The sequence below is a fragment of the Notolepis coatsorum genome (assembly GCF_963971535.1).
Source record: "Notolepis coatsorum genome assembly, chromosome: 6".
Lineage (NCBI taxonomy): Eukaryota > Metazoa > Chordata > Actinopteri > Aulopiformes > Paralepididae > Notolepis > Notolepis coatsorum.
Window position 1 is genome coordinate 181,816,097 of NC_140170.1, and position 27,629 is coordinate 181,843,725.

Sequence of the window (27,629 nt, forward strand, 5' to 3'; positions counted from 1 at the left end):
ACAAGAAGCGTAGCTACATTTTCCTTTGGGGGGGGCTAGTTTGTTGTGTACTTTAGACTGCTGCATGCTTGTTGACAATACATGCTTTTTGGGCATTGCTGGTCTGCTGTGTTTCTGATTCAAGTCTGCTACACTGAACACTTAGCACAATAAATAATAACTGCATTGGTCTATTTAAAGTATATTTCAATAGTTTAAATAGACATAGTAGATTCATAATGAATCATCATATCACCAAACATAAACGCACCACATCAACATGTTCTGCATTTCCACAAAAGAGGCCTTGCACGGAATGTTTGTGTAGTAAAGGCAATGGAATGGTTGCTATGTATAAATTATATGTATAGATGATCATATCAACACATAGTGTTGTGTCTTATTACTGAATGTTATAAAGAAGTCACAACGGAACAGTAATATCATGCTTTTCAGAAGTGTTTTACCGACTACCACTGCACACAAATTAGGCATTTTCTTTTGAAAGTGGTTACCAACGGTTACAGGCAGCCATACTGGAAGAAACAGAACAGCCTATAGGTCAGATATACAGGCCTCTATTGTTAGGGCTCAACTCATTGTGAAGTAAAGTATCTTAGAATGTGGTGCAGTAGGTTGCCAGCTACATTTTTGATACATTCAGAAGAAATAGCTCAAGGAATGAAACATACTATGTTGTCAGAGTCATACTTGTATTATTATCTTGTACCACAGTGAGGTACCGATACATGTAGCTCATGGTGAGACCATGCCGGTCTGTGTCATCTGTTTATGATCAGTAATAACCCAAACAAGAGGAAACCTGCTCATGGAGACGACTCAGCACCATCAGAAAACATCTCTCACCTTATAAATGTATACTGGCATTTCCATGATTAAAAGTTATGCCAAATACATGTAAAAAGGATTATGCAACTGTATGTACAGACAGATGTGTATGAAGGTGTGTGTGTGTGTGTATATATGTTGTAAGTCAAAGCAGTGACAGATGTCACCAAGAGAGCTATCAAGGTGCACAAAATCATTGTCTTGGAAAAATGCAGTTTCATGTCGATTATTGCTTGGCTTAATATCAAGTGTGGCTATGGAGTTTTGCTAAGAGAATATATAGTTGGGTTATTATGGTTTTGCGCGCAAATAGTTTCCTGTGCGCGGGAAATGTGCGACAAAGCCTCTCAACCAATCGTATACCTGTACCAGTATATCTGCCAGTGAGAGAAAATCCTTGTTAATTACAGCACCATGAAATATAAATGAAAATATAGCAATACGTCGCCTTATGGACTGCTACCTTATTTCATTGAGCTGTAATTAACACACAAGACACAGATGACCATATTCAAACTACTTTACTCGACTGTAAAACTTTGAATTTCCCTATCGAGGTCAATGTAATGTGTTGCATCATGAGGGTCAGCCCTATGGTCCCACAGCCCCAGATTTTCTTTTCAATTTGCAGTCTGTTCCGCTTTAGCCAACAGGAAATGCTAGTCTAAATATTTGTATTATCAGAATTGTGATGATTTGAGTAAAACTGGCATATTGAAATAATGAGTTAATGGAATGTACTTTTCATGATAACGGTGTTGGCTCTTAAAAGAGCCTTTGGGTTATGAATGTAGGAAAACAAAAGCCGATCTAAGCGCGCTCTCCACGGATGCGGCGGGCCAGCTGGATGTCTTTGGGCATGATGGTCACCCTCTTGGCGTGGATGGCGCACAGGTTGGTGTCCTCAAACAGACCGACCAGGTAAGCCTCACTGGCCTCCTGAAGAGCCATGACAGCAGAGCTCTGGAAGCGCAGGTCGGTCTTGAAGTCCTGGGCTATTTCTCTGACCAGGCGCTGGAAAGGCAGCTTGCGGATCAACAACTCGGTGGACTTCTGGTAACGACGGATCTCTCTCAGCGCCACGGTACCGGGCCTGTAACGATGAGGTTTCTTCACGCCGCCGGTAGCGGGTGCGCTCTTACGGGCAGCCTTGGTGGCGAGCTGCTTCCTTGGGGCTTTGCCACCGGTGGACTTACGTGCGGTCTGCTTAGTTCTGGCCATTATGAGAAACAATGTTTTAGTCTTCACTTCAACAATAATAATACGCTGCTGTGTAGAAACTCTGGCCTTATATTACTAACGCGGAGGCGCAGTAGTTTCTGATTGGTCTCCTCTCTGTGAGGTCGTTACTCCGCCTACACCTCACAGGGTTATTGGAGGACTTCACGGAGATACAACTGGGAACGAGGTTATTGGAGGACTGGTCTTTTGGAAAAACCGCCAAGAAAACGTCTTTCCTGATTGGGTGAGAAAACACAAGCCTGAAGATAAAAGGCGCCTCTCCAACTCGCTGCATTCATTTTCAAATTAGTTTAACTAAAGACAACCATAAACATGTCTGGAAGAGGCAAGACCGGAGGAAAGGCCAGAGCTAAGGCCAAGACTCGCTCGTCTCGTGCCGGGCTTCAGTTCCCCGTGGGTCGTGTCCACAGACTGCTGCGTAAAGGCAACTATGCTCATCGTGTTGGAGCCGGTGCCCCGGTTTATTTGGCCGCTGTGCTGGAATATCTGACCGCTGAGATCCTAGAGTTAGCTGGAAACGCTGCCCGTGACAACAAGAAGAGTCGTATCATCCCCCGCCATCTGCAGCTGGCCGTGCGTAACGACGAGGAGCTCAACAAACTTCTGGGAGGAGTGACCATCGCTCAGGGTGGTGTGCTGCCCAACATCCAGGCTGTCCTGCTCCCAAAGAAGACAGAGAAGGCTGCCAAGAAGTAAATTATTTAGCCTCTTCGACAAACCCCACAAAGGCTCTTTTCAGAGCCACCCACATATTACCGAGAAGGCAATGACTCTGCATCCTATACTGTAATTTGTCATTATTGTAGAAGCTAAGCTTTTCTACACATAATTATTCTTTATGAAACTAGAATAACGTCACAATAAGACTAATCCGTATAGACGGTCATTTGACAGTCATACTAGTTCAGTCAGTTCATCCCTAAAACAATGACAGGTGTCGAGAGGACGGTGCATTTAACGCATAGGCATGGTTATACATTTCCTCAGGTTTAAATCCATTGTCGTTATACAGTACAAAGAAAATAAGTTGGCGTCTAAACAGTACAAATGTAACAGTAAAGTGCAATAGGAATCGATAAAGTGATTAAACTGGAGTATATCAGATGTATATGTGTTACAGGTATACTATAAAGACACTATGTATTAAGTCATACTGACGAGTGGTATAACTTTTCAGAGTATAGGTAAGGGTTATGGTAACACATAACTGACTAGAAGTTTGCCCAATTTGAAGTACTTCATGTATAAGAATGACTCACTTTCTCCATTGGTATTGCCCCAAACTACAGCTATGAAATTCTAACAGAACTACAAAACAGGAATGGAGTTCTGGACTAAATCTGGACAAAAGAATGCAGCATTGCTGCCTGAAGCTGTTTTTCTAGATATAAGGTTGATATTGAAACTAGCTGTAGTTTTTGTATAATTTTTTTTGGAATTCCATATAGAATATTTATGTGGAGAAGAGTTTTGCTTCTACTATAATTGCCTTGTTTGGCTCCTTATATCCTGTTTATTTTTTGGCAGGGATGTATGTCCTGGTTCCACATGGAATTAAGAAACTATTTCAATAAGAAGTACTTTAAATTGAGGACTATTCTATTAGTGTATTGTACTTTTGCTCAATACTTTTCCCAGCACTGCCAAATAATAAACCAAAATATTGTCAATGTGTACACTTTCTTATAATTTCCTTTTTAACCATGCTGAGAGAAATGCATGTTCTATTAGCTTTACACACGTGCGCCACGCCCGACCAATCGTATCGTAGAAGCCACGCAGCAGTATTTGCATCAACCTCCTATAAATAAGGCAGGAAACCATAAGCGACCGTCACCATTCGATTCTGATAAGCCGTAGAATATGCCTGAACCAGCCAAGCCAGCGCCCAAGAAGGGCTCCAAGAAAGCCGTCACCAAGACCGCTGCCAAGGGAGGCAAGAAGCGCAGAAAGTCCAGGAAGGAGAGTTATGCCATCTACATTTACAAAGTCCTGAAGCAGGTTCATCCCGACACCGGCGTTTCCTCCAAGGCCATGGGGATCATGAACTCCTTCGTTAACGACATCTTCGAGCGCATCGCTGGAGAAGCCTCGCGCCTGGCTCTCTACAACAAGCGTCGCACCATCACCTCCAGGGAGATCCAGACCGCTGTGCGTCTGCTGCTGCCCGGTGAGCTGGCGAAGCACGCTGTGTCTGAGGGAACCAAGGCTGTGACCAAGTACACTAGCTCCAAGTAAACTACCCTGTTCACTGAAGATTAACCCAAAGGCTCTTTTAAGAGCCACCCACTCTGTCCTGAGAGAGTTATTCCTATTATCATGATGATCGCGCTGTTCATCAAAGTGGTTGAGTGCCGGGTATTGCAAAATGTCCTACATTTTATTTGCACAGTTTTATGGTAGGAGTGTCTGTCGGGAGATGACATTTTATATATTTAATTATTGAATAATAAATTACTTACAACTGTAATCATAGTTTGGATGGCTATTAAGTTGCAAATTATATTTACTAGTCAAAATCCTGTGATTTTAGGTTGTTGACAAGTAGCTAGATTGGATAGACTTCTAGCTTGTACATCACGTTTATACTGTAAAATAATATATCACCTGCCTTATTAGAACCCTGATCAATAATACATTATTGGTCTTTATAATGCACATGGATACTGATTAGTTTAGCATTTTCAAAGTGGAAATGCTATTCCAAAAATAATACATTCCAGGCTCATATATAATTATAATGAAACAGATTAACTAACTACCCCATAGCCAAACACACATCCTATGATATGATTTCCAACAGACATGTGCAAATAATATTCATTATTTGATCATAATGAGCTCTGTATATTTCTGTACAATTTACAACCTTGTATGTTAAATACATTATTACAATAATAACAGTAACCTTTTATAACGTTATTGTTGACATCTGACATCATCAAACTCCAGCAATCAGAAGTCTAAAATCTGACTTCATAAGTAACCCTCAGCAATACTGATCTTCTCCGGTCCCTTCTCCCTCCATGTTTAGCAGGATACACAGCCTCCACATCTGGCTGAAAGGTTACTCTGCTCATCAGGCATCCCCTGTGGTTTGGACTTCAACGCATTCACTGATACACCACACCATGCTCAATAGTTGCTTTTATGTTTCACAAGGTGCTCTGAATCTGCCCTTAATAACCATTAATAACATGGTATAGTCCATTTTAAAACCATGATATCAATGGTACAGTATAGTGTTGGGTCTTTATTCCTCTTTTACTTACTTTTTATTTTACTGCTTGAAGCACATTCTCAGGGGCTCGTAAAGAACCAAGCATTTCACTGTAATGTACATGCACTTTATACATGGCAAATAAAAGAAAACTTGAAACTTGAACTACTTGTACTAGGCACTGTGAATCTAAATGGCGCTATTTCAGCACCATGGACAGTACCAGACCACACTGATCAACCATTTTGGAAACCGGGAAAGCAATTGCAGACCAACCAAAATGGACCCCAGACAAGAATCTGGGGCAAACTAATGGGATAGATAAATTGAATAAGTGCAACCATGTGAACCCAGCTGCCACGAGGAACTCATGAACCAGACATGTCTTAGAATTTACACCCCTGTAAATGTCCTAACCCAACCCTCTCCAATGTACAGTAATTTACCTAGTATGGTTTTGTCAATATTCCAATGTACAGTTTTGCTTGTCTGTAGTGTTCCCCCAACCCCCTCCAATGTAAATTACCTAGTATGGTTGTCAATATCCCAATGTACAGTTTTGCTTGTACAGTTGTACAGTGGTCCCCCCCCAACCCCTCCCTACCCAACCCCCCCCCCCCCCCCCCCCACACACAACCCCACCCAACCCCCTCCAATGTACAGTTTTTACGTCAAATGTATATACTCCCTTTTCTGGACTCTTTTTGTATCACAAACAGTACTGTATTTGCAAATCCGGTATGTCATAAATGTATAGATGTAGCAGTACTGTATGTCATGTATGTCATATATGTCCTGATGAACTGAAAATGGGGGACCCTGATGTAAACAAGATGAAAGTCTTTCTCTGGTCTGCATCCCCTTAACAATTGTGTGTATTGAGCTGTACTGTATTGTACCCATTCTGCAATCTGTTTATAAAGTTTTCAATCAATCAATCAATCATCAATCAATCACGTGACACCAGTTCTATGGTCAAAAGTGTGTGAGAAGGAGGGTTATTATGGGCTGCAGCTTTTGGCCACGCCTAGCATGACGCGCTATCTCAGTCTTCTTTTACGTCCTCAGAGAGTATTTATATTCAGAGGGCTTTGCCTTTGTTCGTCATTGCTTCTTTTCATTTGTTTAGAACTCATCCCAGAAGAAAATGTCTGGTCGTGGAAAGGGAGGAAAGGGACTCGGAAAAGGAGGCGCCAAGCGTCACCGTAAAGTTCTCCGTGACAACATCCAGGGAATCACCAAACCCGCGATTCGTCGCCTGGCGCGCCGCGGTGGAGTGAAGCGCATCTCTGGTCTGATCTACGAGGAGACTCGTGGTGTGCTGAAGGTCTTCCTGGAGAACGTGATCCGTGATGCCGTCACCTACACCGAACACGCCAAGAGGAAGACCGTCACAGCCATGGATGTGGTCTATGCTCTGAAGAGACAGGGACGCACTCTGTACGGCTTCGGCGGCTAATCGTATATTCAATCCAAACTATCCCAAGACCCAAAGGCTCTTTTCAGAGCCACACACATCTTACTAGAATTGAGTCGATTCCATGTTGCGTCTCAGAATAACATTCATCCTTAGCTGCTAGATATGTACGCCTCCTAGTCGCTTTGGACGATTCTATATTGTGCAGTAGCCTATATATTATGACTTGTACAGGACGTGAAAATTGCATACAGGCCATTAAAAATGTCTTAAGCCTGAGAAGAGAAGTAGCCTAGTTATGAGGGGTGGCTATTTCATCTGAACATATAGATGCATTTAAGATACTAGCTCTTTTGACACTGGTCTGAGCAATACTGTAAATGGACACTACTGAACTGGATCTCAAATTCAAGTTAAAGTTATTTTTGTCAAATACACTACAATACAGGGGCATTGCAGCTAATGACACAATTGTGTTTCGAGCTCAGACCCAACAATGCATAAAAGAATGGTAACAATGGGTAAGATAACATAAAATCAGATTAAATAAAATAGTAAATTATTTACAGAAAGTGTCTTACATATAAGTGTATGTGCATAGTGCGTGTGTTCAATTCGTTTTTAAAAGGTGTGTCTGTTCAAGGATCTCATTAGAGGCCACGGGACTTTAGAAGCCTTCCTATGTGTTTATGTAAATGAATGAAGGTATTGATTCGACGGCAGGTCTATTTGCGACCTTGTAGTAATATACTGTATTATAGTCTTCTATCTAGTCAGATTTTACATGAAACACCACAGACGTATGTGGTGGAATTAATGATAAAAGAAAGCAAATATTTGACAGGAAGGTTGTAAACAGGATGGTTAAACAAGTATAACTGCCTTCTGTGATGAGACTGTAGGTGATGTTTAATTAAATGCAATGAGGCAAGGATCACAAATAGAATATCAGAATTGTCACTGCTGTGCAGAATATGCAGTAATAGGAGCTTAATAAATAGAAGATACAGCGTATTTTCAGGGGTGGAAATAATGTATTTGCTGTACACAGCATTCAGTTTTTACACACCTGCAACTCGTCTACCTCTGTACCACTCTGTGTATAACTTTTACATCGCAGCATCCTCAAGTGAAATAGTTAATAAATGAAAACTTTATTTAACAGATTGCAGAATGGGTACAATACAGTACGGCTCAATACATACAATTGTTAAGGGGATGCAGACCAGAGAAAGACGTTTGTCTTGTTTACATCAGGGTCCCCCATTTTCAATTCATAGTGACATTTATGACATTACACAACATACATGACATTTATGGCATAGGGACATACATGACATACAGGTACATAGTACTGTTACATTTGTGACATATATGATATGCAAATATACAGTACTGTTACCCATAGATCCTGACAGTATATACATATCATGGGGAGGAGACTGTACATTAGGAGGGGGTGGGTGGGTGGGAGAGAAATATACATACGGTGGGGAGGAGACTGTAGGAGGGGGTGGGAGAGAGATATACATACGGTGGGGAGATAATATATACGGAGGGGAGGAGACTGTCTATTAGGAGGGGGTGGGGGGGGTTTGGCCATTTACGGTGGCCAGTTTAGAATTGCAGCCTCCCGTACAGGGCTGTACACTGCGATGAGATGATTGCAAATTGCGCCCTAATTTTGTCTGTGCGAGTTTAAAATAATATCTGGGGGCAAGCTTGCGAGTGGTGATTTCACTCCTAAATTAATCCATACAAATTGGATAAAAAAAATAGTAAAACATTAGCCTACAACCAGGGCTGTACAGTGCGATACAATGTTGCGGTTGTAATTTCATTAGACAGACCAGCGCGGACATTTAATAACATGCAATTTAATTGACACGAGCAATGAGCTATCGTTAGCAGCAGCTAACGATAGCTGCTAACCAAGGTATCCATTAGGGCTAAGCTAACTAGCGATAGCTGCTAACCAAGGTATCCATTAGGGCTAAGCTAACTAGCGATAGCTGATAACCAAGGTATCCATTAGGGCTAAGCTAACTAACGATAGCTGCTAACCAAGGTATCCATTAGGGCTAAGCTAACTAGCGATAGCTGCTAACCCTGGAAAACGGTCAAAGCGGACTCCACAACACTAGTTCCATTTGTGAGGAAAGGGGGTGGGTTATATTAAAAACGCTTGACACGAACGAACGCTTAAAACGAATCAGCGCCGTTTCGCATCCCAAAAGGGGTGAGTGAGAACACTCCCCCCCCCGTGCCCCGGGGCGGTGATTTGATCCCAATACCTGAGTGAGAAAGGCCCCTAAACCATCCTAGGTAGTCAAAGTGGGCAGGGGTGAGGTGGGTTCTAGGAGTAAGGTCAAGTAGTAGTCTGACCAGTTTGTTTTGTGATATTTGTAATCTTGTTTTTAGCGCCTTTGAGGTGCTTTGGTACCGTGAGGTGCAAGCATAGTCGTAGTACCCTTGAATGAGTGCTCCTGCCAGAGTCTTCAGGGTATTCTTGTTTACCAGAGAGGACAATATAACATGTAGCAGACAGACTACCATACTTCACAACAGTGCAAAATACCCTTTGCAACAACCAACTGAGTCCTATCAATTGGAAAGATATTGAAATGTAGTCATAATGTGCATGCGTAATTACGCGCAATGACTGCATTAGCACCGTTGGGATGACTATGGTCACAGCGTGACACGTTTTATTCCCCCTGTTGCGCCAGCTGTTATTATTATGACTCGTATGCTTTATTACTAGCTAACTTGTGCCTATTATTACTATTGACATGTAATTGAAACAGATTTTTTTCATTGTTAAGCATTCCGTCTGGGCTTTAATAGGCGAGTCTCTCCCAAAAGGAAAGATACATTGTACCTTCCTTGTGTATTTTTTTTTTAATCTTCATAAAAGTAACTGTAGATTTAATTCATCATGAGCTACATAAAGCCTTCCACAGAAGTGGTAATCTTCCACAGAAGACGAGGTAACACATATCATGCCAACGCCAGCAATGACTGTGTTTACCAGCACTGAGAAAGTACAAGTTTATAACCAAAAGCATGACACCAGATGCCTTGTTTTACTGCCAGTCCATCACCAGGCAGCTCGACTCACCGGGGAACGAGTACTGACTGGATTATAATGACATTTAAACCATTTAAAAAGCAAAATACTGAGACAAGTTGCTGCTCACTGCACCATGTGACGACGGAAAGGAGAGCGCTGGAACGTGTCCAAACTAACCACGGCTCTCCAGATGGTTTTATTCTAATGGGACATGCTTGTGCTAACTGACCCATTGGGTGTTAGATTTCAACTATGTTCCCACGTTTGTATTTTAGCCCGTTTTGGCGAGAAGAAAACACAAGTAGCAGAGCTTTTCAGCTGCAGAGTTGTAGACAGGGTGGGTTGAGTCTGCATGGCTCTCATGTAGTATTTAAGACCAGCCCCCTGTCCCAGCTCCACTACCAGTCAGCTCGGACTATTTGTTGCATTTCGTGTTGATCGACGATAGAAGAGAACTATGTCAGAAGTCGCTCCAGCCGCTGCCGCTCCGGCTAAAGTCCCCAGGAAGAAAGCTGCCTCCAAGCCGAAGAAGGCATCAGGTCCCAGCGCCGCAGAACTCGTCCTCGGGGCCGTATCTGCCTCTAAAGAGAGGAGCGGCGTGTCCCTGGCTGCGGTAAAGAAGGCTCTGGCTGCCGGTGGCTACGACGTGGAGAAGAATAATTCACGTGTGAAGACCGCTGTGAAGAGCTTGGTGTTAAAGGGCACTCTTGTCCAGCTCAAGGGTACCGGTGCCTCCGGCTCCTTCAAAATCAACAAGGCTGAAGCCAAGAAGCCCGCCAAAAAAGCAGCTCCGAAAGCTAAGAAAGCGCCAGTGAAGAAACCTGCTGCGGCTAAGAAGGTTGTTGCTAAAAAGCCTGCCGCTAAGAAGTCTCCAAAGAAGGCAAAGAAGCCTGCAGTCAAAGCCAAGAGCCCCAAGAAGGTGGCAGCTAAGAGCCCCAAGAAGGTGGCAGCCAAGAGCCCCAATAAGGCAGTGAAGAAGCCCGCAGCCAAGAAAGCCCCCGCGAAGAAGGCTGCCAAGCCCAAAGCAGCGAAGCCCACGAGGACAGCAGGCAAGAGGAAGTGAAGATCTTAAGCTTTACTGTCTAAAACACACAAAAGGCTCTTTTTAGAGCCAACCACTACTATCCCTGAAATGGCACACCCCCTTGTATAAATGCATTGTTTAATAGTGGATACAAGCAAATCTACTAAGTCACATGTTTGTGTCCTGGATAAATTGCAGCATCACCAGTTAAGTAGAGCTTAGTGTTCAGTTACTGCATCATTTGATTTATATTCTGGAAGATGAGTCGATTCCAGTCCAGAAGAATAAAACATAATTTAGATACACTTAAATCTAAATCGATGCGATTTAACATTGAATGTAATTATGTTCCTGTTATTAATATCAGTCTAGAAGATACTGCTATACATACCAGAACATATTAATTAAGAAGCATTTAACCTAAATACAATCTGATGTATTGTGCACACAATGAATGACACCTTGTTTTATATGGACTGCTGCCTTTATTTGCATTGAGCAGTAATTAACACAAGGATTCAATGTCCCCAATGGTATTCAAACAAATGTACTCCCAATAACTCAAACTAAATGAATGTGTGCAAAACAGTTTTAGGACGTTAGTGAGTTAATGTGCAAAATAAATTTCTTCGTTTCCCCTTTAAAGTTCCATCCTTGTTTATACAACAACTACAGCTAGTTTCAATGTCAATGTTATATCTAGAAAATCATCTTTTAACAGGCAGCATTGCTGCATTATTTTGAATAACTGATTTAGTCCAGAACTCTATTGCTGTCCTGTAGTTATGTTAGAATTTCATAGCTGTAGTTTGGACAATAATAATGGAGAAAGTAAAACACATGATCATAATATTAATTATGATATATACTGTACCTCATAATGGGCTAACTTCTAGTCAGTTAAATTACAGTGAAATTAACGCTAATTTTGCTGGGGTACCACCTGGAACCCTCTCAAAGACGCCTGACTGTCTTTTTTTAAGATTAAAATGTATTGTCATCGTACAGGGCAAGTACAGTACAACAAAAATAACTTCAGTGCAAATACAAAAGTAAAGTGCAAAATACAATGTATAAGTGATTAAACTGGAGTACATGTATAAATTAGTATTAGTGCTAATCAGACACATAATACAATTTTGGTTTCAATATCAATCTTCTATCTAGAAAAGCAGGTTTTAACAGGAAGCATTGCTGCATTATTTTTTAATGACTGTGATTTAGTCCAGAACTCCATTGCTGTCTTGTAGTTCTGTTAGAATTACATAGCTGTAGTTTGGGGCAATAACAATGGAGACAGAGTCATACTTATATACATAAGGTACTTCATATTGGCTAACTTCTAGTCAGTTAAATGAATAGTTAATATCCTATACTCTAGGATATGTCATCCATACTGTTCAAACTCTGAACTCTGTTTCCTACTGCCTTACACTGTAATCACCAACCACAAACTATATTCTACACATGTAACTCTTGTGTGATAGCATGTACAATAATGCTGCATACACTGCATGCATAGTATATATATATCCACTTCTGTCTGAATACACCTGCATATCATCTTTTTATATACCTTATATATATATATATATATATATATATATATATATATATATATATATATATATATATATATATATATATATATATATATATATATATATATATATCTTTACCTTGCACTGGTCAGTATGACTTACTACCATAGTGTCTTTTATACCTGTAACACTCATCTGATCAGCACTAGTCATTTATATATATACTCCAGTTTAATCCTATTGCACTTTATTGTTACATTTGTACTCTAGTTAGGCACCAATTTGTTTCCGTTGTACTATACTTGTGCTGTATAATGACAATTCATTTTAAACTAATCTGATCTCAAATAGATTTTGGCTGGAATGCTCTCAACGTCGAATGTAAATGTTGCTATTTCAGCACCATGGACAGTACCGGACCACACTGACGAAGCCATTTTGGAAATGGGGAAAGCATGCAGGCTCAACCAAAATGAACTCCAGACAAGGCTCCCGAGCAAACAATGATAATCCGGATTGTATTTATTTTTAACCATATAGGTCATATTTATTACTAGTCAGCAGATGAACTAATGGATCAGGGTTCTGAATATGAATGTATGACTTCAATATTACGTTTTGCAGTCAAGTTATGAATAAAACAATTCGGGAGTACAGTTGAGTAAAACATCAAACATTAATTTATCTTATGTTTTTCTCTTAAAGAAAAAAAACACATCTTCCAACATATTTTAATTTTGTCTCTAAAGTATATTTAGTTTTTAAGAATTGTAAAGGATAGGCAAATATAAGCATGTGCTTCAGCCAATTCCTTTTTTCAGTCATTGAGTTTGGATTTTGTGTGTGAGCTTGATTTGAATATGTGCATTTGTCATTTTTTCTTTTCCTTTTGAGAGTCCACACATGAGTTTTTGATTTGTCTGTAGACAATGACTGGAAATAAACAATCATAATTCTGGTTACTTGGTATTGATTATATGAATTGAAAATGGGGGACCCTGATGTAAACAAGACTGAAGTCTTTCTCTGGTCTGCATCCCCTTAACAATTGTATGTATTGAGCTGTACTGTACCCATTCTGCAATCCGTTAAACTTTTCAATCAATCAGCTACGATGGCCATCAAACGAACGTATTACATATCACCAACTTCATCCACGTGGACTCAGAACATAGTTAAAATGAGGAAACTGGGCTCATTCATGATTATTGAGGTGGCTCTTAAAAGAGCCTTTAGGGGGACAACTAGTCAACAGGTCGATTTAAGCTCGCTCTCCACGGATGCGGCGGGCCAGCTGGATGTCTTTGGGCATGATGGTCACCCTCTTGGCGTGGATGGCGCACAGGTTGGTGTCCTCAAACAGACCGACCAGATAAGCCTCACTGGCCTCCTGAAGAGCCATGACAGCAGAGCTCTGGAAGCGCAGGTCAGTCTTGAAGTCCTGGGCGATTTCTCTGACCAGGCGCTGGAAAGGCAACTTGCGGATCAACAACTCGGTGGACTTCTGGTAACGACGGATCTCTCTCAGCGCCACGGTACCGGGCCTGTAACGATGAGGTTTCTTCACGCCGCCGGTAGCCGGTGCGCTCTTACGGGCAGCCTTGGTGGCGAGCTGCTTCCTTGGGGCTTTGCCACCGGTGGACTTACGAGCGGTCTGCTTAGTTCTGGCCATTATGAGAAACTATGTTTCAGTCTTCACTTCAACAAGAATAATACGCTGCTGTGTAGAAACTCTGGCCTTATATTACTAACGCGGAGGCGCAGTAGTTTCTGATTGGTCTCCTCTCTGTGAGCTCGTTACTCCGCCTACACCTCACAGGGTTATTGGAGGACTTCACGGAGATACAACTGGGAACGACGTTATTGGAGGACTGGTCTTTTGGAAAAACCGCCAAGAAAACGTCTTTCCTGATTGGGTGAGAAAACACAAGCCCGAAAATAAAACGCGACTCTCCAACTCGCTGCATTCATTGTCTAACTTGTTTAGCTAAAGAGAATTATAAACATGTCTGGAAGAGGAAAGACCGGAGGAAAGGCCAGAGTTAAGTCCAAGACTCGCTCCTCTCGTGCCGGGCTTCAGTTCCCCGTGGGTCGTGTCCACAGACTGCTGCGTAAAGGCAACTATGCTCATCGTGTTGGAGCCGGTGCCCCGGTTTATCTGGCGGCTGTGCTGGAATATCTGACCGCTGAGATCCTGGAGTTGGCTGGAAACGCTGCCCGTGACAACAAGAAGAGTCGTATCATCCCCCGCCATCTGCAGCTGGCCGTGCGTAACGACGAGGAGCTCAACAGACTGCTGGGAGGAGTGACCATCGCTCAGGGTGGTGTGCTGCCCAACATCCAGGCTGTCCTGCTCCCAAAGAAGACGGAGAAGGCTGCTAAGCCTGCCAAGAAGTAAACGATTTAGCCTCTTCGACAAACCCCACAAAGGCTCTTTTCAGAGCCACCCACCTCTTCTTGAAAATGCAATATTTCCGTTTGTCAAAATACAATTTGTTTGTGTAACTTACGTTGTCTCGCTACCTCGGACATAAATGTAAGACTATAAACGCGTAATGCATAACATTTGACCGTGTTCACTAATGGGTACACGTGTACAGTGCTGTTTAGAAGTTAATGTGTTTGTCTGCAGTTTTTTTCCCCTGTTTTGAAGTCTTAACGATATAATGTAAAATTATAAATTGCATGTCATAGCGGTCAAGTGATGATTCATTTGAACTGAGAAACATAAATAGTAAGGGTTCTATATACAGATTACAGCATGCACGAACATAAATTGACATAATGACAGCAATTTGTATTTCCACAATTGTTGGGGCTCAACTCGTAAACTGTCTGAAGCGGTGCGACTCGTTCAGACCATTTTCTTTACCTGCCAATGTTGCTGGTCTGGATCACTAATCACATAATAAATAAATGGGTAGAACTACAAGTCGTGTTTTGTAGCCGTGCCTGTTTCATATAAATAGTGGGGGTCCATAAAAGAGCCTTTTGTATAATATAATGGTTGTGTAGATATTTAATGTGAGGTAGTGGGAAACATAATTATGTGCCAACATATGATCCAAACCAGTCTGAATAAATAAAATTACAATAATGTGCTGTGTGTCCACTAATGGGCCATCACCGTAGTCATTCCAATAGTGTCATAGCGGTCATTTACGCACGGACATAAATGCACCATAATGATGGCAATTTATGTATTTCCACAATAAAGGGCTCAACTCGTTGCGGTAAAGTTTCTGCGTTAGTAGGACCTAATAATCAAACCGGACTTAATATCAACATTCTCCAATTAAGAACCTATATCTGATCTATATTTTATAGTTTTTTGTGGTATATTCTCCATAATATATAAAGTTGCGTTTGCTTTGTTGCCGTGCTGGAAGTAACTCGTGGAAATCAACCATCCCATAAGTAATACTAAGTTGTATACTTCGATAAGCCGCCATCACTCCACACACGAGAGTACAATATTGCTTTTCATGAAAGTGGTGGGTGGCTCTTAAAAGAGCCTTTTGTTGAATTAAAGACAACGTTCTGTTTAAACGCTTATCTCTTCTTGGGAGCTCCCCTCTTAGCTGCTATTGGCTTGGCAGCCTTCTTAGCTGGGGCCTTCTTGGACGCAGGAGGCTTTGTCACCTTCTTGGGACTCTTGGCCACTACCTTCTTGAGACTCTTGGCCGCTACCTTCTTGGGGCTCTTGGCCGCTACCTTCTTGGGGCTCTTGGCCGCTACCTTCTTGACTTTCTTGGGAGACTTCTTGGCGGCAGCAGGCTTCTTCGTTGCTGCCTTAGCGGGCTTTTTGGCCACGACAGGTTTCTTGGCTGCTGGCTTCTTGGCTTTCGGAGCGACTTTCTTTGCAGGCTTTTTGGCTTTAACCTCAGCCTTGTTGATCTTGAAAGAGCCGGAGGCTCCGGTACCCTTGACCTGGACCAGGGTTCCCTTTGTCACCAGACTCTTGACAGCGGTCTTAACGCGGGCCTTGTTCTTGTCCACGTCATAGCCGCCGGCAGCCAGAGCCTTCTTTACGGCAGCCAGAGACACACCGCTCCTCTCTTTAGAAGCAGATACTGCCTCGACGACCAGGTCACTGACGCTGGGACCTGCCTTCTTGGGTTTGGGAGCTGCCTTCTTCTTAACGGCCTTAGCCGGAGCGGCGGGAGCTGGAGCTGGAGCGACTTCTGCCATCTTCTCTCGTTCTGTCTCAGATTCAACACAAGTAGAATTATGATATTGAAGCTCAGTCAGAGGGCTGGTCTTAAACACTACATGAGAGCCATGTAGACTCAACCCACCCTGTCCTCCTCTGTGCTGCCAAAATGCTCTGCCGCTTGTGTTTTCTCCTCGCCAAAAAAGAGCTCAAATACACAACTATGAATATTGCAGGAATTTAACGCCAAAAGGGTCAGCAAGCAGAAATATGTGCCATCAGAATCAAACCATTTGGAGACCCCTGGTGTGTTTGTGGACGCTTCACACCACCAATTTGCGCCTTCACCATGGTGCGCAGCTATACCTTTCTCTGTTATTTATGTCTCACAATTCTTTAGATTGCATTATAATCCGACATAATCTCGTTTCCAGCGAGCCGAGCTACCTGACTAGAGACTGGGAGCAAGATTAGTAATCTGGGGTGAGGCGTTTTGTTTTAAATTGATGCTTTTCCGGTGTTGGTAAACACACTGTTGCTGGTGGCCTGTAGCGTGGGTCACCTCGACTTCGTATGAGGGATGATCACCACCTTAGATTAGAGGAAGGTTTCACGTGGCCTATATTAATTACAGCTAACATTTAATTAATTAATGTTGCAAAACATTTCATAACTCACACAAGAAGCGTAGCTACATTTTCCTTTGGGGGGGGCTAGTTTGTTGTGTACTTTAGACTGCTGCATGCTTGTTGACAATACATGCTTTTTGGGCATTGCTGGTCTGCTGTGTTTCTGATTCAAGTCTGCTACACTGAACACTTAGCACAATAAATAATAACTGCATTGGTCTATTTAAAGTATATTTCAATAGTTTAAATAGACATAGTAGATTCATAATGAATCATCATATCACCAAACATAAACGCACCACATCAACATGTTCTGCATTTCCACAAAAGAGGCCTTGCACGGAATGTTTGTGTAGTAAAGGCAATGGAATGGTTGCTATGTATAAATTATATGTATAGATGATCATATCAACACATAGTGTTGTGTCTTATTACTGAATGTTATAAAGAAGTCACAACGGAACAGTAATATCATGCTTTTCAGAAGTGTTTTACCGACTACCACTGCACACAAATTAGGCATTTTCTTTTGAAAGTGGTTACCAACGGTTACAGGCAGCCATACTGGAAGAAACAGAACAGCCTATAGGTCAGATATACAGGCCTCTATTGTTAGGGCTCAACTCATTGTGAAGTAAAGTATCTTAGAATGTGGTGCAGTAGGTTGCCAGCTACATTTTTGATACATTCAGAAGAAATAGCTCAAGGAATGAAACATACTATGTTGTCAGAGTCATACTTGTATTATTATCTTGTACCACAGTGAGGTACCGATACATGTAGCTCATGGTGAGACCATGCCGGTCTGTGTCATCTGTTTATGATCAGTAATAACCCAAACAAGAGGAAACCTGCTCATGGAGACGACTCAGCACCATCAGAAAACATCTCTCACCTTATAAATGTATACTGGCATTTCCATGATTAAAAGTTATGCCAAATACATGTAAAAAGGATTATGCAACTGTATGTACAGACAGATGTGTATGAAGGTGTGTGTGTGTGTGTATATATGTTGTAAGTCAAAGCAGTGACAGATGTCACCAAGAGAGCTATCAAGGTGCACAAAATCATTGTCTTGGAAAAATGCAGTTTCATGTCGATTATTGCTTGGCTTAATATCAAGTGTGGCTATGGAGTTTTGCTAAGAGAATATATAGTTGGGTTATTATGGTTTTGCGCGCAAATAGTTTCCTGTGCGCGGGAAATGTGCGACAAAGCCTCTCAACCAATCGTATACCTGTACCAGTATATCTGCCAGTGAGAGAAAATCCTTGTTAATTACAGCACCATGAAATATAAATGAAAATATAGCAATACGTCGCCTTATGGACTGCTACCTTATTTCATTGAGCTGTAATTAACACACAAGACACAGATGACCATATTCAAACTACTTTACTCGACTGTAAAACTTTGAATTTCCCTATCGAGGTCAATGTAATGTGTTGCATCATGAGGGTCAGCCCTATGGTCCCACAGCCCCAGATTTTCTTTTCACTCAAAATGTAGGGCCTATGTTCCCACATTTCTAAGATGCTTCTCAAAATGAAGCAGCATGTTCCCGGACGAACCTACTACGAGGACAACCTTGTTGCCCATATCCAGAGTTAATTACATTGTATATTGTTTACACTGCCTTTTTATTAAATGTTAACTTCTCCACTGTAATATAATTCTGTGACCTGTATGTATTATAATACATGCACCTCCTGCTATGATAACTAATATCCCCAAAGGGATCAATAAATGTTATATGGCAATTTGCAGTCTGTTCCGCTTTAGCCAACAGGAAATGCTAGTCTAAATATTTGTATTATCAGAATTGTGATGATTTGAGTAAAACTGGCATATTGAAATAATGAGTTAATGGAATGTACTTTTCATGATAACGGTGTTGGCTCTTAAAAGAGCCTTTGGGTTATGAATGTAGGAAAACAAAAGCCGATCTAAGCGCGCTCTCCACGGATGCGGCGGGCCAGCTGGATGTCTTTGGGCATGATGGTCACCCTCTTGGCGTGGATGGCGCACAGGTTGGTGTCCTCAAACAGACCGACCAGGTAAGCCTCACTGGCCTCCTGAAGAGCCATGACAGCAGAGCTCTGGAAGCGCAGGTCGGTCTTGAAGTCCTGGGCTATTTCTCTGACCAGGCGCTGGAAAGGCAGCTTGCGGATCAACAACTCGGTGGACTTCTGGTAACGACGGATCTCTCTCAGCGCCACGGTACCGGGCCTGTAACGATGAGGTTTCTTCACGCCGCCGGTAGCGGGTGCGCTCTTACGGGCAGCCTTGGTGGCGAGCTGCTTCCTTGGGGCTTTGCCACCGGTGGACTTACGTGCGGTCTGCTTAGTTCTGGCCATTATGAGAAACAATGTTTTAGTCTTCACTTCAACAATAATAATACGCTGCTGTGTAGAAACTCTGGCCTTATATTACTAACGCGGAGGCGCAGTAGTTTCTGATTGGTCTCCTCTCTGTGAGGTCGTTACTCCGCCTACACCTCACAGGGTTATTGGAGGACTTCACGGAGATACAACTGGGAACGAGGTTATTGGAGGACTGGTCTTTTGGAAAAACCGCCAAGAAAACGTCTTTCCTGATTGGGTGAGAAAACACAAGCCTGAAGATAAAAGGCGCCTCTCCAACTCGCTGCATTCATTTTCAAATTAGTTTAACTAAAGACAACCATAAACATGTCTGGAAGAGGCAAGACCGGAGGAAAGGCCAGAGCTAAGGCCAAGACTCGCTCGTCTCTAGTGATGTGCCAAACGGATCATTTCAGTGAGTGAGCGATTCGATACACGCTCACCGCAAAGAACCGATTCACGGAAGCGACTCACGGCTCACGGATCATTGACACTTCCGGAGGAAGTTGAGTAAGCCAAAATATGAAAAAAATTTGGCCGATGTTATACAATTACATACAATTATACATACAATTGTTAAGGGAATGCAGACCAGAGAAAGACTTTCGTCTTGTTTACATCAGGATCCCCCTGTTTACATCAGTAATCATCGGTAACATTTAGAATTGATTTCAAGGTCCTCCTCCTTATATACAAAGGATAAACATTGCGATCATCTACAATGTTAGATGAAAATCAGGGATGCAGCCTTTGCTAACTATGCACCAAAGTTATGGAACACACTACCTATGGACATTAGGGAAGCTAGATATCTTAATATTTTCAGAAATAAGCTAAAAACGTACCTCTTCACCATAGCCTTCTAATACACCCCGCTGACTGTTGATTGTACTGTAGCACTATTTTACTCTGGCCATTCTATTGCATAATTTTACTATCTATTCTACTATTCTATTATTGCACTGTATTATTGGTGTGCAAACCAGTCAACTTACAAAGGTGATGCTCCCAGTTAGCATGCCAAGTGATCAATTGCATATTTGCATCACGTTACGTTAGCATAGCCTATTCATAGACTACTGTTGTTTGACAAAAGACACTCATTAGCGCCACTCGACTCCTATACAACCAAATAAGTAGTATGCTATTCATTCAGTTGTCTGTGTCAATGTCTGTCTATTCATTCAGTTTATCATAGAAACGTGTCAGACTCTAGTTGAGCCCCCGATCGACGATATCCGTTGAGTTCATTGTGTGTGTCTGTTGTGCATGCCGGGGGGGGGGGGGGGGGGGCGTGAACCGACTCATTGCCAGACGTGAGCGATTCGACTCACGCTCACGGCAATGAATCGGCTCTTATGAACGAGTCGCTCATGACCGACCCATCACTACTCGTCTCGTGCCGGGCTTCAGTTCCCCGTGGGTCGTGTCCACAGACTGCTGCGTAAAGGCAACTATGCTCATCGTGTTGGAGCCGGTGCCCCGGTTTATTTGGCCGCTGTGCTGGAATATCTGACCGCTGAGATCCTAGAGTTAGCTGGAAACGCTGCCCGTGACAACAAGAAGAGTCGTATCATCCCCCGCCATCTGCAGCTGGCCGTGCGTAACGACGAGGAGCTCAACAAACTTCTGGGAGGAGTGACCATCGCTCAGGGTGGTGTGCTGCCCAACATCCAGGCTGTCCTGCTCCCAAAGAAGACAGAGAAGGCTGCCAAGAAGTAAATTATTTAGCCTCTTCGACAAACCCCACAAAGGCTCTTTTCAGAGCCACCCACATATTACCGAGAAGGCAATGACTCTGCATCCTATACTGTAATTTGTCATTATTGTAGAAGCTAAGCTTTTCTACACATAATTATTCTTTATGAAACTAGAATAACGTCACAATAAGACTAATCCGTATAGACGGTCATTTGACAGTCATACTAGTTCAGTCAGTTCATCCCTAAAACAATGACAGGTGTCGAGAGGACGGTGCATTTAACGCATAGGCATGGTTATACATTTCCTCAGGTTTAAATCCATTGTCGTTATACAGTACAAAGAAAATAAGTTGGCGTCTAAACAGTACAAATGTAACAGTAAAGTGCAATAGGAATCGATAAAGTGATTAAACTGGAGTATATCAGATGTATATGTGTTACAGGTATACTATAAAGACACTATGTATTAAGTCATACTGACGAGTGGTATAACTTTTCAGAGTATAGGTAAGGGTTATGGTAACACATAACTGACTAGAAGTTTGCCCAATTTGAAGTACTTCATGTATAAGAATGACTCACTTTCTCCATTGGTATTGCCCCAAACTACAGCTATGAAATTCTAACAGAACTACAAAACAGGAATGGAGTTCTGGACTAAATCTGGACAAAAGAATGCAGCATTGCTGCCTGAAGCTGTTTTTCTAGATATAAGGTTGATATTGAAACTAGCTGTAGTTTTTGTATAATTTTTTTTGGAATTCCATATAGAATATTTATGTGGAGAAGAGTTTTGCTTCTACTATAATTGCCTTGTTTGGCTCCTTATATCCTGTTTATTTTTTGGCAGGGATGTATGTCCTGGTTCCACATGGAATTAAGAAACTATTTCAATAAGAAGTACTTTAAATTGAGGACTATTCTATTAGTGTATTGTACTTTTGCTCAATACTTTTCCCAGCACTGCCAAATAATAAACCAAAATATTGTCAATGTGTACACTTTCTTATAATTTCCTTTTTAACCATGCTGAGAGAAATGCATGTTCTATTAGCTTTACACACGTGCGCCACGCCCGACCAATCGTATCGTAGAAGCCACGCAGCAGTATTTGCATCAACCTCCTATAAATAAGGCAGGAAACCATAAGCGACCGTCACCATTCGATTCTGATAAGCCGTAGAATATGCCTGAACCAGCCAAGCCAGCGCCCAAGAAGGGCTCCAAGAAAGCCGTCACCAAGACCGCTGCCAAGGGAGGCAAGAAGCGCAGAAAGTCCAGGAAGGAGAGTTATGCCATCTACATTTACAAAGTCCTGAAGCAGGTTCATCCCGACACCGGCGTTTCCTCCAAGGCCATGGGGATCATGAACTCCTTCGTTAACGACATCTTCGAGCGCATCGCTGGAGAAGCCTCGCGCCTGGCTCTCTACAACAAGCGTCGCACCATCACCTCCAGGGAGATCCAGACCGCTGTGCGTCTGCTGCTGCCCGGTGAGCTGGCGAAGCACGCTGTGTCTGAGGGAACCAAGGCTGTGACCAAGTACACTAGCTCCAAGTAAACTACCCTGTTCACTGAAGATTAACCCAAAGGCTCTTTTAAGAGCCACCCACTCTGTCCTGAGAGAGTTATTCCTATTATCATGATGATCGCGCTGTTCATCAAAGTGGTTGAGTGCCGGGTATTGCAAAATGTCCTACATTTTATTTGCACAGTTTTATGGTAGGAGTGTCTGTCGGGAGATGACATTTTATATATTTAATTATTGAATAATAAATTACTTACAACTGTAATCATAGTTTGGATGGCTATTAAGTTGCAAATTATATTTACTAGTCAAAATCCTGTGATTTTAGGTTGTTGACAAGTAGCTAGATTGGATAGACTTCTAGCTTGTACATCACGTTTATACTGTAAAATAATATATCACCTGCCTTATTAGAACCCTGATCAATAATACATTATTGGTCTTTATAATGCACATGGATACTGATTAGTTTAGCATTTTCAAAGTGGAAATGCTATTCCAAAAATAATACATTCCAGGCTCATATATAATTATAATGAAACAGATTAACTAACTACCCCATAGCCAAACACACATCCTATGATATGATTTCCAACAGACATGTGCAAATAATATTCATTATTTGATCATAATGAGCTCTGTATATTTCTGTACAATTTACAACCTTGTATGTTAAATACATTATTACAATAATAACAGTAACCTTTTATAACGTTATTGTTGACATCTGACATCATCAAACTCCAGCAATCAGAAGTCTAAAATCTGACTTCATAAGTAACCCTCAGCAATACTGATCTTCTCCGGTCCCTTCTCCCTCCATGTTTAGCAGGATACACAGCCTCCACATCTGGCTGAAAGGTTACTCTGCTCATCAGGCATCCCCTGTGGTTTGGACTTCAACGCATTCACTGATACACCACACCATGCTCAATAGTTGCTTTTATGTTTCACAAGGTGCTCTGAATCTGCCCTTAATAACCATTAATAACATGGTATAGTCCATTTTAAAACCATGATATCAATGGTACAGTATAGTGTTGGGTCTTTATTCCTCTTTTACTTACTTTTTATTTTACTGCTTGAAGCACATTCTCAGGGGCTCGTAAAGAACCAAGCATTTCACTGTAATGTACATGCACTTTATACATGGCAAATAAAAGAAAACTTGAAACTTGAACTACTTGTACTAGGCACTGTGAATCTAAATGGCGCTATTTCAGCACCATGGACAGTACCAGACCACACTGATCAACCATTTTGGAAACCGGGAAAGCAATTGCAGACCAACCAAAATGGACCCCAGACAAGAATCTGGGGCAAACTAATGGGATAGATAAATTGAATAAGTGCAACCATGTGAACCCAGCTGCCACGAGGAACTCATGAACCAGACATGTCTTAGAATTTACACCCCTGTAAATGTCCTAACCCAACCCTCTCCAATGTACAGTAATTTACCTAGTATGGTTTTGTCAATATTCCAATGTACAGTTTTGCTTGTCTGTAGTGTTCCCCCAACCCCCTCCAATGTAAATTACCTAGTATGGTTGTCAATATCCCAATGTACAGTTTTGCTTGTACAGTTGTACAGTGGTCCCCCCCCAACCCCTCCCTACCCAACCCCCCCCCCCCCCCCCCCCCCACACACAACCCCACCCAACCCCCTCCAATGTACAGTTTTTACGTCAAATGTATATACTCCCTTTTCTGGACTCTTTTTGTATCACAAACAGTACTGTATTTGCAAATCCGGTATGTCATAAATGTATAGATGTAGCAGTACTGTATGTCATGTATGTCATATATGTCCTGATGAACTGAAAATGGGGGACCCTGATGTAAACAAGACGAAAGTCTTTCTCTGGTCTGCATCCCCTTAACAATTGTGTGTATTGAGCTGTACTGTATTGTACCCATTCTGCAATCTGTTTATAAAGTTTTCAATCAATCAATCAATCAATCAATCAATCAATCAATCAATCAATCACGTGACACCAGTTCTATGGTCAAAAGTGTGTGAGAAGGAGGGTTATTATGGGCTGCAGCTTTTGGCCACGCCTAGCATGACGCGCTATCTCAGTCTTCTTTTACGTCCTCAGAGAGTATTTATATTCAGAGGGCTTTGCCTTTGTTTGTCATTACTTCTTTTCATTTGTTTTGAACGCATCCTAGAAGAAAATGTCTGGTCGTGGAAAGGGAGGAAAGGGACTCGGAAAAGGAGGCGCCAAGCGTCACCGTAAAGTTCTCCGTGACAACATCCAGGGAATCACCAAACCCGCGATTCGTCGCCTGGCGCGCCGCGGTGGAGTGAAGCGCATCTCTGGTCTGATCTACGAGGAGACTCGTGGTGTGCTGAAGGTCTTCCTGGAGAACGTGATCCGTGACGCCGTCACCTACACCGAACACGCCAAGAGGAAGACCGTCACAGCCATGGATGTGGTCTATGCTCTGAAGAGACAGGGACGCACTCTGTACGGCTTCGGCGGCTAATCGTATATTCAATCCAAACTATCCCAAGACCCAAAGGCTCTTTTCAGAGCCACACACATCTTACTAGAATTGAGTCGATTCCATGTTGCGTCTCAGAATAACATTCATCCTTAGCTGCTAGATATGTACGCCTCCTAGTCGCTTTGGACGATTCTATATTGTGCAGTATATATATTATGACTTGTACAGGACGTGAAAATTGCATACAGGCCATTAAAAATGTCTTAAGCCTGAGAAGAGAAGTAGCCTAGTTATGAGGGGTGGCTATTTGATCTGAACATATAGATGCATTTAAGATACTAGCTCTTTTGACACTGGTCTGAGCAATACTGTAAATGGACACTACTGAACTGGATCTCAAATTCAAGTTAAAGTTATTTTTGTCAAATACACCACAATACAGGGGCATTGCAGCTAATGACATAATTGTGTTTCGAGCTCAGACCCAACAATGCATAAAAGAATGGTAACAATGGGTAAGATAACAAAATCAGATTAAATAAAATAGTAAATTATTGTGTATGTGCATAGTGCGTGTGTTCAATTAGTTTTTAAAAGGTGTGTCTGTTCAAGGATCTCATTAGAGGCCACGGGACTTTAGAAGCCTTCCTATGTGTTTATGTAAATTAATGAAGGTATTGATTCGACGGCAGGTCTATTTGCGACCTTGTAGTAATATACTGTATTATAGTCTTCTATCTAGTCAGATTTTACATGAAACATGTAAAGAGAGAGAGATATACATACGGTGGGGAGATAATATATACGGAGGGGAGGAGACTGTCTATTAGGAGGGGGTGGGGGGGGGTTTGGCCATTTACGGTGGCCAGTTTAGAATTGCAGCCTCCCGTACAGGGCTGTACACTGTGATGAGATGATCGCAAATTGCGCCCTAATTTGGTCCGTGCGAGTTTAAAATAATATCTGGGGGCAAGCTTGCGAGTGGTGATTTCACTCCTAAATTAATCCATACAAATTGGATACAAAAAATAGTAAAACATTAGCCTACAACCAGGGCTGTACAGTGCGATACAATGTTGGGGTTGTAATTTCATTAGACAGACCAGCGCGGACATTTAATAACATGCAATTTAATTGACACGAGCAATGAGCTATCGTTAGCAGCAGCTAACGATAGCTGCTAACCAAGGTATCCATTAGGGCTAAGCTAACTAGCGATAGCTGCTAACCAAGGTATCCATTAGGGCTAAGCTAACTAGCGATAGCTGCTAACCAAGGTATCCATTAGGGCTAAGCTAACTAGCGATAGCTGCTAACCAAGGTATCCATTAGGGCTAAGCTAACTAGCGATAGCTGCTAACCAAGGTATCCATTAGGGCTAAGCTAACTAACGATAGCTGCTAACCAAGGTATCCATTAGGGCTAAGCTAACTAGCGATAGCTGCTAACCCTGGAAAACGGTCAAAGCGGACTCCACAACACTAGTTCCATTTGTGAGGAAAGGGGGTGGGTTATATTGAAAACGCTTGACACGAACGAACGCTTAAAACGAATCAGCGCCGTTTCGCATCCCAAAAGGGGTGAGTGAGAACAGAAAAAAAGGCCCCTAAGCCATCCTAGGTAGTCAAAGTGGGCAGGGGTGAGGTGGGTTCTAGGAGTAAGGTCAAGTAGTAGTCTGACCAGTTTGTTTTGTGATATTTGTAATCTTGTTTTTAGCGCCTTTGAGGTGCTTTGGTACCGTGAGGTGCAAGCATAGTCGTAGTACCCTTGAATGAGTGCTCCTGCCAGAGTCTTCAGGGTATTCTTGTTTACCAGAGAGGACAATATAACATGTAGCAGACAGACTACCATACTTCACAACAGTGCAAAATACCCTTTGCAACAACCAACTGAGTCCTATCAATTGGAAACATATTGAAATGTAGTCATAATGTGCATGCGTAATTACGCGCAATGACTGCATTAGCACCGTTGGGATGACTTTGGTCACAGCGTGACACGTTTTATTCCCCCTGTTGCGCCAGCTGTTATTATTATGACTCGTATCGTATGCTTTATTACTAACTAACTTGTGCCTATTATTACTATTGACATGTAATTGAAACAGATTTTTTTGATTGTTAACCATTCCGTCTGGGCTTTAATCGGCAGCACACAGCAGTTTGACAATAATAGGCGAGTCTCTCCCAATTTTTTTTTTTTTTATCTTCATAAAAGTAACTGTAGATTTAATTCATCATGAGCTACATAAAGCCTTCCACAGAAGTGGTAATCTTCCACAGAAGACGAGGTAACACATATCATGCCGACACCAGCAATGACTGTGTTTACCAGCACTGAGAAAGTACAAGTTTATAACCAAAAGCATGACACCAGATGCCTTGTTTTACTGCCAGTCCCTCACCAGGCAGCTCGACTCACCGGGGAACGAGTACTGACTGGATTATAATG

At 42.1% G+C, this 27,629-nt stretch overlaps 11 protein-coding genes across 11 annotated transcripts; 8 read left to right on the plus strand and 3 right to left on the minus strand.

Annotated features, from left to right (window-relative positions):
- Positions 1–1,638: 1,638 nt before the first annotated feature.
- Positions 1,639–2,049, minus strand: LOC311230240 (histone H3.2; the record flags this gene model as incomplete). Its single annotated transcript, XM_084316453.1, has 1 exon — positions 1,639–2,049. The coding sequence occupies one exon, from the start codon at positions 2,047–2,049 to the stop codon at positions 1,639–1,641; it is 411 nt and encodes a 136-aa protein (XP_084172579.1).
- A 333-nt stretch (positions 2,050–2,382) lies between these two features.
- Positions 2,383–2,766, plus strand: LOC311231124 (histone H2A; the record flags this gene model as incomplete). Its single annotated transcript, XM_084317623.1, has 1 exon — positions 2,383–2,766. The coding sequence occupies one exon, from the start codon at positions 2,383–2,385 to the stop codon at positions 2,764–2,766; it is 384 nt and encodes a 127-aa protein (XP_084173749.1).
- A 1,167-nt stretch (positions 2,767–3,933) lies between these two features.
- LOC311230112 (histone H2B-like) lies at positions 3,934–4,308 on the plus strand (the record flags this gene model as incomplete). The annotated part of the gene is made up of 1 exon (XM_084316279.1): positions 3,934–4,308. The coding sequence occupies one exon, from the start codon at positions 3,934–3,936 to the stop codon at positions 4,306–4,308; it is 375 nt and encodes a 124-aa protein (XP_084172405.1).
- A 2,129-nt stretch (positions 4,309–6,437) lies between these two features.
- LOC311230494 (histone H4) lies at positions 6,438–6,749 on the plus strand (the record flags this gene model as incomplete). The annotated part of the gene is made up of 1 exon (XM_084316783.1): positions 6,438–6,749. The coding sequence occupies one exon, from the start codon at positions 6,438–6,440 to the stop codon at positions 6,747–6,749; it is 312 nt and encodes a 103-aa protein (XP_084172909.1).
- A 3,488-nt stretch (positions 6,750–10,237) lies between these two features.
- Positions 10,238–10,843, plus strand: LOC311229848 (histone H1-like; the record flags this gene model as incomplete). The annotated part of the gene is made up of 1 exon (XM_084315921.1): positions 10,238–10,843. The coding sequence occupies one exon, from the start codon at positions 10,238–10,240 to the stop codon at positions 10,841–10,843; it is 606 nt and encodes a 201-aa protein (XP_084172047.1).
- A 2,763-nt stretch (positions 10,844–13,606) lies between these two features.
- On the minus strand, positions 13,607–14,017 carry LOC311229849 (histone H3.2; the record flags this gene model as incomplete). Its single annotated transcript, XM_084315922.1, has 1 exon — positions 13,607–14,017. The coding sequence occupies one exon, from the start codon at positions 14,015–14,017 to the stop codon at positions 13,607–13,609; it is 411 nt and encodes a 136-aa protein (XP_084172048.1).
- A 333-nt stretch (positions 14,018–14,350) lies between these two features.
- On the plus strand, positions 14,351–14,743 carry LOC311229850 (histone H2A-like; the record flags this gene model as incomplete). The annotated part of the gene is made up of 1 exon (XM_084315923.1): positions 14,351–14,743. One exon carries the CDS (start codon positions 14,351–14,353, stop codon positions 14,741–14,743), a length of 393 nt encoding a protein of 130 aa, XP_084172049.1.
- Positions 14,744–19,076: 4,333 nt separating this feature from the next.
- LOC311231260 (histone H3.2) lies at positions 19,077–19,487 on the minus strand (the record flags this gene model as incomplete). The annotated part of the gene is made up of 1 exon (XM_084317813.1): positions 19,077–19,487. One exon carries the CDS (start codon positions 19,485–19,487, stop codon positions 19,077–19,079), a length of 411 nt encoding a protein of 136 aa, XP_084173939.1.
- Positions 19,488–19,820: 333 nt separating this feature from the next.
- LOC311229851 (histone H2A-like) lies at positions 19,821–21,215 on the plus strand (the record flags this gene model as incomplete). The annotated part of the gene is made up of 2 exons (XM_084315924.1): positions 19,821–19,883; positions 20,886–21,215. 2 exons carry the CDS (start codon positions 19,821–19,823, stop codon positions 21,213–21,215), a joined length of 393 nt encoding a protein of 130 aa, XP_084172050.1.
- A 1,167-nt stretch (positions 21,216–22,382) lies between these two features.
- LOC311230515 (histone H2B-like) lies at positions 22,383–22,757 on the plus strand (the record flags this gene model as incomplete). The annotated part of the gene is made up of 1 exon (XM_084316809.1): positions 22,383–22,757. The coding sequence occupies one exon, from the start codon at positions 22,383–22,385 to the stop codon at positions 22,755–22,757; it is 375 nt and encodes a 124-aa protein (XP_084172935.1).
- A 2,148-nt stretch (positions 22,758–24,905) lies between these two features.
- On the plus strand, positions 24,906–25,217 carry LOC311230893 (histone H4; the record flags this gene model as incomplete). Its single annotated transcript, XM_084317282.1, has 1 exon — positions 24,906–25,217. The coding sequence occupies one exon, from the start codon at positions 24,906–24,908 to the stop codon at positions 25,215–25,217; it is 312 nt and encodes a 103-aa protein (XP_084173408.1).
- Positions 25,218–27,629: the final 2,412 nt, after the last annotated feature.